The sequence below is a fragment of the Leucoraja erinacea genome, chromosome 14 (genome assembly GCF_028641065.1).
Source record: "Leucoraja erinacea ecotype New England chromosome 14, Leri_hhj_1, whole genome shotgun sequence".
In the NCBI taxonomy this organism is placed as follows: domain Eukaryota; kingdom Metazoa; phylum Chordata; class Chondrichthyes; order Rajiformes; family Rajidae; genus Leucoraja; species Leucoraja erinaceus.
The window spans coordinates 54,705,086-54,723,039 of record NC_073390.1 but is presented as its reverse complement, the minus strand read 5'-3'; the positions used below and the strand labels follow the sequence as shown (position 1 = coordinate 54,723,039).

Sequence of the window (17,954 nt, the reverse complement as noted above, 5' to 3'; positions counted from 1 at the left end):
TCGGTGCAAGTGCATATGGGGATAGACCAATAGTAGAATCATCGTTGCCCCGCGATTAACACTGAAGTACTGGATAATACACTATAGCGTTGCTGTCCTGTCGCTTACCTGTGGGATTTGCATTGTTTCGTATTCCGCTGTTCCTCATTTCTTTCCTTTTACGTTTTCCCCCCCTCTTAGTCCGACACTTGTTGTCAGTCTGAAATTAAACAAAGCGAGTGAATGGGCAGTGGTTTTAGCCACGCTCCGGGTGTTGAGAGTTCAACTCACACACTCACGCCTTCCTCTGCTGAGATTCGCAGTGTCTGAGACCAGACACAACCGCAGCGCTCGGTCACTCCTGCAGGAAATGCAACCCGATCAGGAGTTAGTTTCCGTTTCGTTTCCTCATTGTTATTGCTGGGAATCTGTGCTACTTAGCGAGCCAATGTGGTTAGAAAGCTCTGTGATGGAAAAAGACCCAATGTGCTGGAGTAACTCAACGGGTCAGGCAGCATCTCTGGAGAACTTCGCAGATACAGTCTAAAGTCCTCCCTCCACCACCTCCAGTTTAAATTCCATTTGGAATATTTTGGAGGACCAAGAAACCAAGAAGGATTCCGACCGAAAACGTCACCTATCCCTGTTCTCCAAAAAATGCCGCCTGACCTGCTGGGTTACTCCAGCACTTTGTCTCTTTTCCTTTGCAAGGCCGCATCTGCAGTTCCTTGTTTGTTGGCTCCATAATATATAAGATTCCATTCGCATCTGTTCTTTCTTTAATCAGAATGCACATGTTGCTTCAATTTATAATATAACCATTTCATGTTTCATCCCGAGGGTTAAATTCATTGCCCAGTGGAATAAACGAGAAGTACTTGCAAAGTTTTGCAGCACAGTGGGTTTAAGCTGCCCTCTATTGGAGACCTGAGAGTGGTGAAACACAGGGCAAGGGATGACTGCTGGTGGAGATTTGGGGATTAAAAACAAGACACAATGTGAACCAGCATCTGCCGTTTTTGGTTCTAGAAAAACCCGAGGATGTTAGAAATTAGATATAACAGCAGAAAATGTAGGAAAAGCTCAGCAGTCAGTCTGAAGAAGGGTCTCGTCCCGAAACGTCACACATTGCTTCTACCCAGAGATGCTGCCTGAGGTACTCCAGCATTTCGTGTCTATCAGCAAGTCACTTAAAGTCCGTGCAAAAAGAAAAGGAGTTTCAGATTCTGATAGATGCTCCAATGATCTCCTGGTGTTTGCATCAGCGGGCATCAGCTGTCATTCTTCACCCCACTTCTGCCGATCTTTCATATGTTCATAGGTGATGGAAGCAGAATTAGGCCTTTTGGCCCATCAAGTCTACTTTTTTTTTGTTAGTTTAGCGATACAGCGCAGAAACAGGCCCTTCGGCCCAACGAGTTCGCACTGGCAAGCAATCTCTACGAACACTAGAGTCAATTTAACTTGATACCAAGCTGATTAATCTACAAACCAGTATGCCTTTGCAGTATGGGAGGAGACTGAAGATGTCGGAGAAAGCCCAGGCGGACACGGGGAGAACGTACAAACTTTGTACCGACAGCACCCATAGTCAGGATCGAACCTGTAATGTAGCAACTGTACTGCCACACCATCTTGCCGCCCTTCAATCCACTCCACCATTTAATCATGGCTGATCAACCTCTCCCTCTCAATCCCATTCTCCTGCCTTTTCCTCATAACCCCTGACACCCATAATCATTCATCACAAATCTATCTATCTCTGCCTTGAACATATCCATTGACTTGGCTTCCACAGCAATGAATTCCACAGATTCACCATCCTCTCTGACTAAAGAAATCCCTCCTCATCTCCTTCCTTATGGATTGGCAAGAGTTTTGGATTGTTAGCACAACAAATCACCACTGCAGTGTGTCTACTTACTCCAAATGGAAAACAAATCTGGTGCTTTTGTATATTCCAGAAAACATTAAAAAAAAAACTATCACAATGAATGCAGATTCTCGACACCAAGATATCCCTGAAGAGCAGGGCCGGCCTTAAGCTGATTGGGCAATTTGCTCTCAATTGGGTCCCGCATCTAAGGGGGCCCCGCGTTAGAGTAATCTACTCTCAGCTCAGGTAGATCTACCCCGGGTGGAGGGGGGAAGAATAGAGGGATAGAGGGGAAAGAAAGGGGTAGATGGGGACGGGGGTGTGAGGAAGAATGGAGAAGGGGGAGGTGGGTTGTTCCCTCACGGTCCCGGGGCAGCGCTCCCGCCCCTCCAGTCGCCGTGCTTCACGCACACAGCCCCAGCTCCACCCCCCTCTCTCCCCGGGAGACGTGGTGAACAATACAGGAGGGGCTGGGCCGGGGGTTGGTGCAACGTTTACAAACCTCGGCCTCAGCTCACACCCGTCCGCCCAGACCCCGGCATCTGTTCCCCTCCTTCTCTCCTTCTCTCCCTCCTTCCTTCCCTTCTTCCCTCCCTCCCTTCTCTCCTTCTCTCCCTCCTTCCTTTCTCTTTTTGTTGATGGCCTTCCACTGGATGTTGATGGCCTTCCTGAGGCACCGTATGTGGTAGATGCCCTCCAAGGCTGGTAGCTGTGTCCCAATGATCCTCTGCGCTCTGTGGACGACGCGCTGAAGAGCTCTCCTCTCCGCCTCCGTGCAGCTGAGATACCACACAGAGATGCCATACGTTAATATGCTCTCTGTGGTGCAGCGGTAGAAGGTTGACAGCAGCTGGCTGAAGCTGAGGAGGAAAGTCTATCCTGATGGGCTGAAGGGGCTCTTTTAAAACAAATCTGAGTGAAATCTCAGTGAAAGGTCCATTTTCTGGATTTTTCCTGGCAGGGCGCGGGCCTTTTCAGCCAAAATGCTCCTCCTGGGATAATACGGGCATTTTGGGCAAAAGAGACTGGTTTCTTGGCTAATAAGGGTGTTGTGGGCTGAAATTAGTGGTTTCAGGCAGGCCAAACAACTCATTTCATTTCATTTCCAATTGCATTGCAGTTTCAAGCACAGGGCAGGATGAATAGCTAATTGCATTTTCATTTCACTTCCACTACCATTGCAGTTTCAAGCACAGGGCAGGCCAAACAACTAATTTCATTTTCATGAAGGGCTAACAAATCATTTATTCAAGTACATTGCATACTCACAGTGTTCTGTGGTTTCTCAGCTCAGACAGAGAGTCGTGACCTCTCCCTCACCATCTTGCAGACAGACTGAGCCACGCCCACACTTCCGGGTTTTATAGTCCCTCCCCGTGGCTTTCATGGCGGTGATTGACAGGAGATGAAATCTCAAGATTTTTTAAACACTAATAAATCTTTTATTTTTCATCAATGGGAGAAATCCTCAGGGCCTGCACAGTGGAGGAGGGCTCTGAGTAAGATGGCCAAAAATCACAGCCATATGTGGTAGCGTTTTTTCTAAAAATCAAAGCACAGTGCAACAGGAAGTGGTCAAGATGAAACTTTTAATTATATTGATAATAGACTTCATTTGCATTTCTATGATTCTACAGACCTTGGCTGGGACCCTGGGCCTCACCAAAATTGTTCCCAATTGGGCCTCACACCTCCCAAGGCTGGTCCAGCTGAAGAGTCTTGCAACTTCTGAAGTGTTTGCTGTAGAGAAATGAAAACTCCAATCTCGAGTGACCATCCATCCTAATAAATTAGAGAAAAATGCCATTCAAAAGCAGTTTGGGAACAAAAGCTACAATACAAAATACATGCATCATATCTCATTGACAATAGCAGAAGGAACCTGGTCAGAATTACAGCAAGCTTCATGCACTTGATACACTTCATGCACTGGGATGGCACGGTGGTGCAGCAGTAGAGTTACTGCCTTAAGTAAATAAGTAAGTACGTTTATTGGCCAAGTATTCACATACAAGGAATTTACCTTGGTGCTCTGCCCGCAAGTAACAACATGACATACAGTGACAGTGACGAATGACTCAGAAAACACTAAACATTAATAATAATAAAACATTAATGGTAAAACACCATTGATCAAGCATGTGAACCAACAAAATACCAGATCAAAGGGAGGCTATAGCCTTCTGTGGCAACGAGTTCCACAGATTCACCAGCCTTTTCTCGCACTACCCTGCCCCCCTTCCATCCGCCTGTATATATCCCTCCCTCTGACTTTGCATTGTGTTAAAGTTCGCCCGCGCTCTGGAATAACACCACCATCAGACACTGATGCTCATAGTAAAGACACAACTTTATTACGTTAGCGGGAGTGGGAGAGTCGCTGCATTTATGGTCACGTACCTGCCAGCTCCTCGCGGTCCCACTGAATTATTCTGTGCACAGCCAGTATATTTATACGTGAGTAGTCACGGGTCCAGCTAATCACACAAGCAACACATTTCTGCACCGGTTCTTATTGTCTAGAACAGACTTATTTCTCTCGGAGGTACTACTTGGTACTGGGCCTCTTCCCTTTTTAGTCACAATCTACAAAATCACCTGTTACTCATTGGCTAGCAATACTAAGTAAAGTAAAGCAGGTTCACCACACGCAACATGCAATCTGTCATGTACACATTAACTCTTTAAACCCCATTCTCCTCTACAATTGGACTCGTCTTCTCTCCTTATTTGACACCTTCATGACTCCTTTTTGTCACCTTTTGTCACCCTTTCATCTCCTCTTCAGCTGTGGCCATTTCTCACCCCCCTCACCTGTATCCACCTATCACTTGCCTGGCTTTGTTCCGCTCCTCACCTCTTTGCCAGCTTTGTCCCCCTGCAAACAGTCTGAAGAATGGCTCCAAACTCAAATGTTCACTGTCCATGTCCTCCAGAGATGGTGCCTGACCTGTTGAGTTACTCCAGTGCTTTGTGTTCTATTGATTATAGAAGTTGTTGGCCTGTGTGGGCAAGTTGGACTGAAGGGCCTGTTTCCACACTGTATCACTCTATGAATCTTAAGGGCTTGTCGCACGAGCGTGCGACTCCATGCGGCGAGCGTGACCTAACGTGGTCGCTTGAGCCGTACGGCCTCGCGGGGCCGGTCCCACTTCGATCGCCGGAGCCATGTGGAGTTGGTCCTGACATCACGCGGGGCTCCGAAAAACGGACCGTGTACAAAAATTCCGTGCAGCAACGGCGTGCCGCCCCAACGCCGTACGCACCACCTCGATGGGCGTGCGCAGCTGCCTTGACGGGCGTGCGCAGCGTCTCGACGCCATACGTCACGGGCGAGCCTCACGCGGACTTCGCTTGAACTGCACGTCACTCACTCGACCTCCACGCGGCCTCCGCTTCCGGTTTGGTCGCGCTTGCCGCATGCAGGTCGCATGCTCGTGGGACAGGCCCTTAAGTTGGAACATTTAAGCAAAGTTGTGCATGTTGGTGAGTCTCCATTTGTGGTGTTGTGTTCACTTTTGGTCACCTTGCTGTCAACTCGGAAAATACACCATTAAGCTGGAAAGAATGCGGGGAAGATTTACTGCTTCATTCACCAACCCCCACAGCACATTGCAGGCACGCACCATCTTCTGTGTAAAAGTAAAGGTTGCTCCAGGCATCTCCATTAAACTTTGCCCCGCCCACCTTAAAGCTATTCCCCCTAGTATTTGAGTTTTCCATCCTGGGATAATGTTCCTAGGTCAGTCTCTCCATTGTCAGAGGGAGGGAGGCTAAAAACAAATTGGAGGAAGCGCATCTCATATTTAGCATTTGTAGCTTACAGCCCAGTGGTATGAATATTGATTTCTCTCACTTCAGGTAGCCACGGCATTCCTTCTCTCTATCCCTTCCCCTCCCAAGTCGCACCAGCTTCTCTTTTTCACCCTACAAACAGCTAACAATGGCCTGTTTCCTTGTTCATTGTTACTTTTTTGCATATCTTTTATTCATTGTTCTTTATCTCTCCACATCATCTTCTATATCTATAGGCAACGACGCATGCTGTATGTACAGGCAAATATCCTCTTGCGTAAATTTGGTGCGTGTTCAGATGTGGTGAAGATGTCGCTATTTAGAGCATACTGCACACCACTCTACACTGCACACCTGTGGTCGAACTATTTAAAGACAAGTTTGCAGAGACTAAAGGTGGCATATAACGATGCCATGAGAACACTGCCAAGGAAACCTAGATGGTGTAGTGCTTGTAATAGAAACATAGAAATTAGGTGCAGGAGTAGGCCATTCGGCCCTTCGAGCCTGCACCGCCATTCAATATGATCATGGCTGATCATCCAACTCAATATCCCGTACCTGCCTTCTCTCCATACCCTCTGATCCCCTTAGCCACAAGGGCCACATCTAACTCCCTCTTAAATATAGCCAGTGAACTGGCCTCGACTACCCTCTGCGGCAGAGAGTTCCAGAGATTCACCACTCTCTGTGTGAAAAAAGTTCTTCTCATCTCGGTTTTAAAGGATTTCCCCCTTATCCTTAAGCTGTGACCCCTTGTCCTGGACTTCCCCAACATCGGGAACAATCTTCCTGCATCTAGCCTGTCCAACCCCTTAAGAATTTTGTAAGTTTCTATAAGATCCCCTCTCAATCTCCTAAATTCTAGAGAGTATAAACCAAGTCTATCCAGTCTTTCTTCAGAAGACAGTCCTGACATCCCAGGAATCAGTCTGGTGAACCTTCTCTGCACTCCCTCTATGGCAATAATGTCCTTCCTCAGATTTGGAGACCAAAACTGTACGCAATACTCCAGGTGTGGTCTCACCAAGACCCTGTACAACTGCAGTAGAACCTCCCTGCTCCTATACTCAAATCCTTTTGCTATGAAAGCTAACATACCATTGGCTTTCTTCACTGCCTGCTGCACCTGCATGCCTACCTTCAATGACTGGTGTACCATGACACCCAGGTCTCGCTGCATCTCCCCCTTGCCTAGTCGGCCACCATTTAGATAATAGTCTGCTTTCCTGTTTTTGCCACCAAAATGGATAACCTCACATTTATCCACATTATACTGCATCTGCCAAACATTTGCCCACTCACCTAGCCTATCCAAGTCACCTTGCAGTCTCCTAGCATCCTCCTCACAGCTAACACTGCCCCCCAGCTTAGTGTCATCCGCAAACTTGGAGATATTGCCTTCAATTCCCTCATCCAGATCATTTATATATATTGTAAATAGCTGGGGTCCCAGCACTGAGCCTTGCGGTACCCCACTAGTCACTGCCTGCCATTGTGAAAAGGACCTGTTTACTCCTACTCTTTGCTTCCTGTTTGCCAGCCAGTTCTCTATCCACATCAATACTGAACCCCCAATGCCATGTGCTTTAAGTTTGTATACTAATCTCTTATGTGGGACCTTGTCAAAAGCCTTCTGGAAGTCCAGATACACCACATCCACTGGTTCTCCCCTATCCACGCTACTAGCTACATCCTCGAATCTAAAGAGTTTTGAAAGATTATTACTAATGCATCCACTATTCTCTGGAGCTACTTCCTTAAGTACTCTGGGATGCAGCCTATCTGGCCCTGGGGATTTATCGGCCTTTAATCCATTCAATTTACCCAACACCACTTCCCGGCTAACCTGGATTTCACTCAATTCCTCCAACTACTTTGACCCGCGGTCCCCTGCTATTTCCATCAGATTATTTCTGTCTTCCTTAGTGAAGACGGAACCAAAGTAGTTATTCAATTGGTCCGCCATATCCTTGTTCCCCATGATCAACTCACCTGTTTCTGACTGCAAGGGACCTACATTTGTTTTAACTAATCTCTTTCTTTTCACATATCTATAAAAACTTTTGCAGTCAGTTTTTATGTTCCCTGCCAGTTTTATTTCATAATCTATTTTTCCTTTCCTAATGAAGCCCTTTGTCCTCCTCTGCTGGTCTCTGAATTTCTCCCAGTCCTCCGGTATGCTGCTTTTTCTGGCTAATTTGTACGCATCATCCTTCACTTTGATACTATCCCTGATTTCCCTTGTTATCCATGGATGTACTACCTTCCCTGATTTATTTTTTTGCCAAACTGGGATGAACAATTTTTGTAGTTCATCCATGCAGTCTTTAAATGTCTTCCATTGCATATCCACCATCAACCCTTTTAGAATTAATTGCCAGTCAATCTTGGCCAATTCACGTCTCATACCCTCAAAGTTACCTTTCTTTAAGTTCAGAACCATTGTTTCTGAATTAACAATGTCACTCTCCATCCTAATGAAGAACTCAACCATATTATGGTCACTCTTGCCCAAGGGGGCACGTACAACAAGACTGCTAACTAACCCTTCCTCATTACTCAATACCCAGTCTAAAATAGCCTGCTCTCTCGTTGGTTCCTCTACATGTTGATTTAGATAACTATCCCGCATACATTCCAAGAAATCCTCTTCCTCAGCACCCCTGCCAATTTGATTCACCCAATCTATATGTAGATTGAAGTCACCCATTATAACTGTTTTGCCTTTGTCGCACGCATTTCTAATTTCCTGTTTGATACCATCTCCAACCACTACTACTGTTAGGTGGCCTGTACACAAAACATGTTTGTGGCTGCAGGAGTCAGTACTTTAGAAGCTATCCTAAGACACCACATGTATAAATTCATTTGCAGGATAAATGACTCTAAAAATGTGCTTATTGTGGCCTTGACAAACATAAGGGTTAGCACTACACGCTACGTATCCCAGTTGTGGAGACACTGGTATCGTTGTCTCGTTGTAGGTCATTGATCATCTTTTAATCTGGATTTTTAACTTAAGTATTGTGGGTTTTTGTTAAATATAAATTATGATGTTTTTATGTGATATACCATGATTTTATATATATTTATGATATTTAATATGCAATGCATTTTTAATGTAAAGTTGCCCCTTGTCTGGACCTTGAGTCCGAAATAAAGTTTATTATTATTATTATTATTATTATTATATCTCTTGTTTCCCTTATCCCTAAACAGCCCGAGGAAGGGTCTCGACCCGAAACCCATTCCTTTGTTCCAGAGATGCTGCCTGTCCCGCTGAGTTACTCCAGTTTTTGTGTCTATAATGATTCTGACTGTCTACCTTATCTATTCCTCATGTAACTTTGTATACTTCTATCAGGTCTCCTCGTGGCCCCCAGCATTCCAGCCTGCTTAACTCTCCCTGTAAATGACATTGCCTAATCTGGGCATCATTCTGATCATTTTTAAAACATACAAATATATGTTAATTAATGTATGTATATTATGCAGTGTCACTTTTTCTCTATAAGTTGCTGATTAATATACAGTTAATAATGATGTGTGTTTTTCAAGCACTTACTTTTCAGCTATTGTCTATTAATGTTAATCGAGGACAAAACATTTTGAACGAGATGAACGTTGGAACAACCGTTTTGCTGAATAGTGTCGGTTTTGCTTTGAGTATAAACTCGGTTTTCAGTCAGTTGTCAGCTCATTTCTGTGGTGGGGTTACAGTTTGTCAAAAAGGGAAAGCAAGCTTCTACTAATGTAAAGCCTGCGTGCATTTCACTTACAGAGCACATTGAGCAGGAAGCCGTCTGAGGTTGTTACCACGGAGCAAAAATGAACCAAACCGTCGCAAGTGGTAGGTTTATTCTGCATTGTTTTAAGAGACAGATTTTGCAGGTGCGAGGGGTGAGTTAGTTATAAGGGGAGTGGGTTTTTTGGCTAATTTATCGACCCCCCTTACTAAGCACAATGGGCAAATTTATTTACTCCAGAACTGTTACTGTATACAGCGTGACTGGGTAGAACAAAGGAGGTTTCCAGTGTGAAACAGGCTTGCCTAATATAGCCTTGTCCCACGGTGCGAGTTCATTCCAAGAGCTCTCCCGAGTTAAAAAAAACTCGTGGTAAGCACGGAGAATGAACGTAGCGGGTACGTCGGAGCTCGGGACGTCTCTTAGCGCTAACAACAGGTACTCGGGAAGACTCGCTAATGGCAGGTAAGCACGGGAGGACTCATGAAGATTTTTCAACATGATGAAAAATGTCCACGAGAGCCCCGAGTACCGACGAGTGGCCATTACCGTAACTCTCCGAGTTCGAATCAGGGCAAACTGGGGAGAACTCTTGGAATGAACTCGTACCGTGGGACAGGGGTTTTACAGGAGAGAGAACTAGGAACAAGAACTCGTACACAAGTAATTCCAAAAATCTACACAATGGCTAACAAACCTCACAATATCTGGTAATGACAACATGTATACCTGTTTGTAATAACCGATCATACAGATTCATATCTAGATATCAGTTTATCTAAGTCAGATTCATAACATTGGCACTTCATTCCTTTAGAATTGATGGGGATTTCAGAAATCTTCCATTTATTTTTTTATTTTATTTTATCAACCTGAAATTTTTGTCACCAATGTTAGGCATTTTCAGCCTATTGATAGAGAGGAGAATCATACTGGCCCAAACGCAAATACAAAATAATTTGCAAGATGAATTAGTAGTAAGGGGGGAAAATTAAATGTTAGAATTTACATCTCCGAATAAAGATTTGAAAAATTCTCTTTTAAGGGGCTTTCTCTTCTATTTCTACTTCCCACTTTTTCTTTTTTTTTATATATACACACACTTCACGTTTTTCTACTCTCTACCATCTATTTTTCCACTTTTTCCCCTTTCTATTGTTTTCTTTTTCTTGTCTTGCTTACTTCCTTCTCAAAACATAAAACTCGAGGTTGTACATAGAATGGATTACGGTATGACGTAGTTGCCACCTAAAATTAGGTTCCACTGTACTGTTTTGTGCTGTGTTAACTTCTAATAAAATAAACAAAACAAAAGAAAAGAATTTATTTTGAGAGGACTCTAGTGTAAAAACAAGAATGTAATGCTGCGGCTTTATAGAGCACTGGTCAGACTGCATTTTGAGTATCGTGAGCAGTTTGGGGCCACCTATCTGGATCTGGATCTGGATGTAATACGCTGAAACGCTGTAGGTAGAGCATCACTCAGCACCATGATGGCAGTGGACGCGCTAGTCAAGATGGAGATGAGTCTGGAGATGTATCTTTGTACGTGTTGATGTTTTGGAGATCTCTGATGCTGGCTGGTAGGGTATTCCAATTCCTTGCTGTCTTGAAGAAAAACGAGTTAGAAAGTGCTAATGAAGTGCCGTGTGGAATAAAATAATGTCCAGGTTGGTCGCTTCTGGTTGACGTGTCTAAGGGTGCTGGATTAACTGGATGTGGTCCTTCACCTTTAAATCAATGGTGGTATTCTTGATCTTGTGGAATGTTGTCAGTCTGATGAACTTGCGATGAGTAGTAGGTGGATGAAGTTGAAGGTCCTTTATCATGCTGGAGACTGAGCTCTGCCACGTGTACTTGTTAGATATGAACCTTGCTGCTCTGTTTTGCACTGCCTGGATCTTATTGATGTTCCCTTGAGTGAAAGGATCTCACATGGAGCAGCAATATGCAACATGTGGACATACCAGGCTTTTAAATGCTTGGATCTTAAGCTAATGGAATGTTGGCCTTCATAACAAGAGGAATTCAGTATAGGAGTAAAGAGGTTCTTCTGCAGTTGTATAGGGCTCTGGTAAGGCCACATCTGGAGTATTGTGTACAGTTTTGGTCTCCTAATTTGAGGAAGGACATCCTTGCGATTGAGGCAGTGCAGCGTAGGTTCACGAGATTGATCCCTGGGATGGCGGGACTGTCATATGAGGGAAGATTGAAAAGACTAGGCTCGTATCCACTGGAGTTTAGAAGGATGAGGGAGATCTTCTAGAAACATATAAAATTATAAAAGGACTGGACAAGCTAGATGCAGGAAAAATGTTCCCAATGTTGGGCGAGTCCAGAACCAGGGGCCACAGTCTTAGAATAAAGGGGAGGCCATTTAAGACTGAGGTGAGAAAAAACTTTTTCACCCAGAGAGTTGTGAATTTGTGGAATTCCCTGCCACAGAGGGCAGTGGAGGCCATGTCACTGGATGGATTTAAGAGAGAGTTAGATAGAACTCTAGGGGCTAGTGTAGTCAAGGGATATGGGGAGAAGGCAGGCACGGGTTATTGATAGGGGACGATGAGCCATGATCACAATGAATGGCGGTGCTGGCTCGAAGGGCCGAATGGCCTCCTCCTGCACCTATTTTCTATGTTTCTATGTTTAACTTCTTTTGGTGTGTTTTGGAAATTGCGATGTAGTGATCTGTGGACGGATGTGCTGGGGTTGGAGGGTCCCAAGGAGGTTTACTAGAGCAATCCAGGGGATGATTAGGTTAACATTAGATTGGCATTGACAGCATTGGGCCTATACATGCTGGAGTTTAGAAGGATGAGAGGGCCCTCATAGAAACTTACCAAATAGGGAAATGTTGGATGTGGAGAGGATGTTTCCACTAGTGGGAGAGTCACCCCACACACACTGGGCACAGCCTCAGAATAAAAGGACATACTTTTACAGAGGAGATGAGGAGGAAATAATTGTGTCAGATGGTGGTGAATCTGTTCCATTCACTGCCACAGGCAGCTGTGGAGGCTGTTATTCAGGTGAAGATTGTGTGTCAAGAGTTATGGGGAGAAGGCAGGAGAATGTAGTTGGGGGAAAGATAAATCAGTCATGATTGAATGATGGAGTAGCATCGATGGGCCGAATAGACCAATTCTGCACCTGTGACTGATGGTGTGATTTTTGTTGTTGTTTTACTGTGGGCTTGGGCGTGTGTTTATCTTGTTAACAAATCACTTTGTCATTGCCTTTCTCTCCCCACGACTAGGGCCAGCGAACATAACAGTGGATGAGTTTGTGAGGCGTTTCCAGCTGTTCGTCAACGTCCCCACGTTTATTTTGGGCCTGGTTTTCAACGCCTTTGCCCTGTGGAGCCTGTGCTTTCGGTTCAGAAGAAGCAACGTGTCTGTGATCTACATGATGAATCTGATTATGGCGGACATCCTACTGCTTTTCTCGCTGCCTTTCAAAATCTACGCGTACCAGACGCCCGAGTGGTCCCTGGGGCCAGCGTTCTGCATGTTTCTGGAGTGCCTGTACTATGTGAATACCTATGCCAGCATCCTGATGACTGTGCTGATTTGCCTCGATCGTTACATCTCCATCAAACACCCATTTTTGGCCAGGAGTTTCAGGTCGCCCCGGAAAACAGCCGCTGCCTGCGCCACGGTTTGGATCGGGGTCTGGTCTTGCAGCGCCTGTATTTACTTCATCAAAACCGCCAAGCCCGTTTGCTTTTTCAACCACAACCCGTCCTTCTGGAAATCACCGGTGGTTTTAATCCTCCAGTCCCTGTTTGTGCTCTCGGCTCTCGTCATGGTCTTCTGCTCCGTGCAGATCGTCAGGGCTCTGCGGAGAATAAGCGGGGCGAAAGAGGGGTGCAGGGACAACAGCAAGTCCGTCAACATTGTCCTCTCAAACCTGTCCACTTTCCTGGTCTGTTTCACGCCCTACCACCTGGCAATGCTGCTGTATTTCCTGGCGCGGAACTCGCTGATACCCGCAAAATACCTGACGACTCTGCGCAACGCGCTGCAGATCTGCCTATGTTTGGCAAACATTAACTGTGTCCTGGATGCCATATATTACTATTTTGTATTCAAAGAGTTTCGGAAGTCCCATAAACATTCTCCAACTGACCGATGAAGGAGCAACAGCAGAGAGCAGTGTACATGATAAATCGGGCATCAGGGGTTACGGGGAGAAGGCAGGGGTTAGGAAGGAGAGAGGGATCAACCATTGTAGATGCCATGTGCATGTACCTTTAATATAGTGACCTCACCACTACTAACCACTCCCCATATCAGAAGTATAATTGCAACCTCCCCACCCATTGATCTCTCTAGCTCCGGTGACAGACCACGTACAGCTAGGGCAGCAACGGTTATGTGATATCAATAAAAGTAGTAAAGACACAGTGTGTTCATCACTCCACTTTACAACCATGATTGAAGGAACTGCAGTAGTGGCTTAAACCGAAGATAGACACAAAATGCTGGAGTAACAGCGGGACAGGCGACATCTCTGGAGTTTCGAGTCAAGACCCTTCTTCTGTCTGAAGAGTGGGGCTCGACCCAAAATGTCACCCATTCCTTCTCTCCGGAGATGTTGCCTGTCCCGCTGAGTTAAGGGAGTGTCCCACTTAGGAGACCTAAACAGCAACCTGTGGTGACCTTGCCCACCACCCAAAAAAAAAAAATCAAGGTCAAGGTGACCTGCAACCTCCTACCACCTCCCACGCATATGTTGAAAACCTTCCTCAACTATGAAGAAAACCTCCTTCAACTAAAAAATGATTGATTTTTATCACGGGCAACCTAATTTTAGTCGAGGCCGGTTTTAATCATGATGAAAAAATAGCAGCAACCTAGATGAAGCCTCAACCATGCGGAAACCACTTTCGACCATTAGGAAGAGTGACCAAAACCTCCGATGACCTCATGGAAACCTTGGGTGGCGGGCAAGGTCACCAGAGGTTGCTCTTTAGCTCTCCTAAGTGGGACAGGCCCTTTACTCCAACAGTTTGTGCCTATAATCTGTCATGATTGAACGGCGAGTAGACTTGATGGGCCGAATGGCTTAATTCTGTTCCTATCACTTCTGACCACAGACACAGAGTGCTGGAGTAAATCAGCGGGTCTGGCAGCATCTCTGGAGTACACGGATAGGTGACATTTCTTCAGATGGTGTGAAGAAAGGTCCTGACCCAAAACGTCAGCTATCCTCCGCCTTTCTTTCCCTCTCCCCCAACTCTCAGTCTGAAGGGTCTCGACTCGAAACATCACCTATTCCTTAGAGATGCTGCCCAACCCGCTGAGTTATTCCAGCACTGTGTGCCTTTCCTTGGTAAACCAGCATCTGCGGTTCCGTGTCTCTACCGAGAGCAGTACAAGTGCGGGAACAGGCCCTTCAGCCCATCACATCTGTGCTGACCTTAATGGCATTTTGTTGTCTCTGTACTGTACACTGACAATGACAATTAAAATTGAATCTGAATCTGGCGATTGAAACTGCATATCTGCCTTGTCCTGGTCTATAGCTCTCAATTCCCTACCTGTTTGTGTGACTGTCCAAATGAATTTTAGTAGGGTATAGTATAGTATAGTATAGTATAGTATATCTTTATTGTCATTTTCCTGAGTACTCACATACCCAGAGGAAACAGAAAAACATTGCTCAACCAGTGTCCATTCAGTGTGCAGTAAAAAATAAATAGAAATAAAAATACATATATCATCATGAACAAATTAAACACTCTACTCTCTACTAAACATCAACAGGCGTTCCGATCGGCTGCGGCACAACAGTGGCACTGCTGCAGTGTGTCCAGGTTGGTGGTTGGTGCGCGATATTTTGGCAGGGGGCAAAGTCCGTTTTAAACACTGCTATTGTATCTGCTCCCCTTACACCCTGGACAATGGGTTCCAGGCATTCACCACTTGCCTCCTGTATCGCCTTTAAACTTTCTCCTTCTCACCTTAAAGCTATGCCCTCTGGTATTTGTCAGTTCTACCCTAGGGGAAAAGACTCTGAATCTTTACCCTAGCTATGTCTCCCATTATTTTATAAGCTTCTATCTGGTCTCCTCTCAAGCTCCGGCAATCGAGCAAAAAACAAATCCAATAATTGAGCCTTATTCTGAAGTTTTGTTCCCAAGGCTAAAACTGTCACGTAGAGGGCACAGCTATAAGGTTAGAGGGGGAAAAAACTTAAAGGAGATTTAAAAGGCAAGTTATTTTACCCAGAGATTGATTAGGACTCTGTTCCATGAAGCGCAGTGATCTTATAAAAAGTGTACAACATCATGAGAGGAATAGATCGGGTAAATGGACAGAGCCTCTTGCCCAGAGAATGGGAATCAAGAACAGGATGACATGGGTTTAAGATGAGGAGGGAAAGATTTAATAGGAACCTGAGGGTTACCATTTTTACACAAATGGTCGTGGGTATATGGGATGAGCTGCCAGAGGAGGTAGCTGAGGCAGGTGCTATCAAAACATTTAAGAAACATTCAGACAGATAGATGGACAGGATAGGGTTGGAAGGATATGGGCCAAATGCAGGCAGGTGCGACTCGAGTAGATGGGACATGTTGGCCCGTGTGGGCAAGTTGGGACGTTGGGCCTCTTTCCATGCTCTATGACTCAATGAGTGCCTTTGGGAAGGTTTGGATAGTGTGACTTTCTTTGATATGATTGTGAATTTGCTGTATTTTGATTTTAATCATGCTCTTTGATGTAAATTAACATAAAAAATACTATGGGTTTTGGAGGAATAAAATGGCAAAGTTGTGAATAGTCAGCAGATCGGGCAGCATCTACAGAGAAAGGAACATGGTTCATATTTAGGGACTAATGTAGAAACAAAGAACTGCAGATGCTGGTTTCTACCAAAGATGGACACAAAGTGTGGGAATAGTTTAACGGGTTAGGAACATCACTGGAGACAAAGGATAGGTGACATTTGGGGTCTGGGCCCTTCTTCAGACACAGTCCGCCTGGCCTACCTACCCACATGTTTTTGTGATGTGGGAGGAGACTTGAAAAATCCTATATAGTCACAGGGAGAACGTGGGGACTCCACATCGACAGCACAGGAGGTTAGGACTGCAGCAAGGTCGTCAGAGCTCTGAGGCGGCTGTTCTATTAACGGCATCAATTAGGTTGTGTAAAATAAATAAGAACAGCCCATGAGCCATTCCTGTTCCTTCTTTGTCAGGCAGCTTGTTCTACTCCTCGTTTTACCATTCATGCTGCATCCAGTCAGGTAATTGGCAACTCTGAGAAAGAGAAAGCTGCTAACTAAACCGCTGGATGACATGAAGCACAGCTGTATGTCATTGAATGTTCCCGAGTTGGGGAAGTCCTGGACAAGGGGTCACAGCTTAAGGATAAGGGGGAAGTCTTTTAGGACCGAGATGAGAAAATCATTTTTTACGCAGGTGAGTGGTGAATCTCTGGAATTCTCTGCCACAGAAGGTAGTTGAGGCCAGTTCATTGGCTATATTTAAGAGGGAGTTAGATGTGGCCCTTGTGGCTAAAGGGATCAGGGGGGTATGGAGAGAAGGCAGGTACGGGATACTGAGTTGGATTATCAGCCGTGATCATATTGAATGGCGGTGAAGGCTCGAAGGGCCGAATGGCCTACTCCTGCACCTAATTTCTATGTTTCTATGTTTCTATGTGTGGATGGAGTCTTGGGGCTGGACAACATATCTATGGCATGTATCAAGGACAATTGCATTGTAGTGATGTTAACCCATTGAAATACCAGAACCATCTATCCACACAAAGACTAAAGGACATTTTGGTCAAATAGCCAAGGTAGTTATACACTTGAACACCTCGTGAACATTGCCACACTTACTGCAGAAGATTATTTGATGGGCTGATCATGTATTGATCAATAAGGCATTGCCCTCATCAAATCAATCACTTGACTGAGAGTTGTATTGTACAAATAGGCCAATTGTAATAGTGCAGGTAGCATTTGTGCCATGGGTTCTTTCTGTTCAATAAATCCATGTTTGGTTAAAAAACAATGTGGCTGTTAGTTTTCACTCGAACACCAAAGTGAGATGCATGATACTGGGGAAATAAAAACATAAGACGCTGGAGCAAAAGTGAGCCATTGGGTCCTTCAAGTCTGCTCCACCGTTTGTCAACATCAGCACAATTCCTTTATCCCTTCTTTCCCTTAATTGATGGGAATCTATTGATCTCTGTTTTTCAATGAATTCACTGACGGAATCTCCACAGCCTTCCCAAGGCAGAGATTTCCCAATCTCTGAGTGAGGACATTTCTCCTCATCTCTAGGGGAATGCCTTGCTGAAGTCCACATAGACAATGTCAATGGCTTTACCCTCATCTACCTTTTTGGTTACTTTTTCAAAAAGCTCAATCAGATTTGTAAGACATCCACTCAAGTTCGTAATGATGAAACTAATTAAAAATAACATAGTAAATGAACACACACACAGCTGCAGTAGTGATCAGTGTTAGTTAAACATCTGCCTGTATCTCATCCATATCCCTCCATTCCCTTCATATCCATGTGCCTATCTAAA

At 44.9% G+C, this 17,954-nt stretch overlaps 2 protein-coding genes across 2 annotated transcripts in view; one reads left to right on the top strand and one right to left on the bottom strand.

The window, feature by feature from the left end:
* LOC129703751 (ubiquitin carboxyl-terminal hydrolase 47-like) overlaps nucleotides 1-1,909 on the bottom strand; it is a 28,175-nt gene extending 26,266 nt beyond the window's left edge. Inside the window, exons 1-2 of the mRNA XM_055646440.1 lie at nucleotides 279-1,909; nucleotides 109-199 (exon numbers count right to left, since the gene is read on the bottom strand). Coding sequence (XP_055502415.1) covers nucleotides 109-148 — 40 coding nt within the window. The 5' untranslated portion in view covers nucleotides 149-199; nucleotides 279-1,909. The remainder of the gene's footprint in view (nucleotides 1-108; nucleotides 200-278) is intronic.
* A 7,008-nt stretch (nucleotides 1,910-8,917) lies between these two features.
* LOC129703750 (G-protein coupled receptor 55-like) lies at nucleotides 8,918-16,716 on the top strand. The gene is made up of 2 exons (XM_055646438.1): nucleotides 8,918-9,503; nucleotides 12,656-16,716. The coding sequence occupies exons 1-2, from the start codon at nucleotides 9,482-9,484 to the stop codon at nucleotides 13,531-13,533; spliced, it is 900 nt and encodes a 299-aa protein (XP_055502413.1). The 5' UTR covers nucleotides 8,918-9,481; the 3' UTR covers nucleotides 13,534-16,716.
* Nucleotides 16,717-17,954: the final 1,238 nt, after the last annotated feature.

Excerpts from the sequence above, each read along its gene's own strand:
- LOC129703750 (XM_055646438.1), top strand. The coding sequence starts at position 9,482 with ATGAACCAAACCGTCGCAAGTG. Across the intron at positions 9,504-12,655 it reads GAACCAAACCGTCGCAAGTG|GGCCAGCGAACATAACAGTG; the intron begins GTAGGTTTATTC and ends CCCCACGACTAG.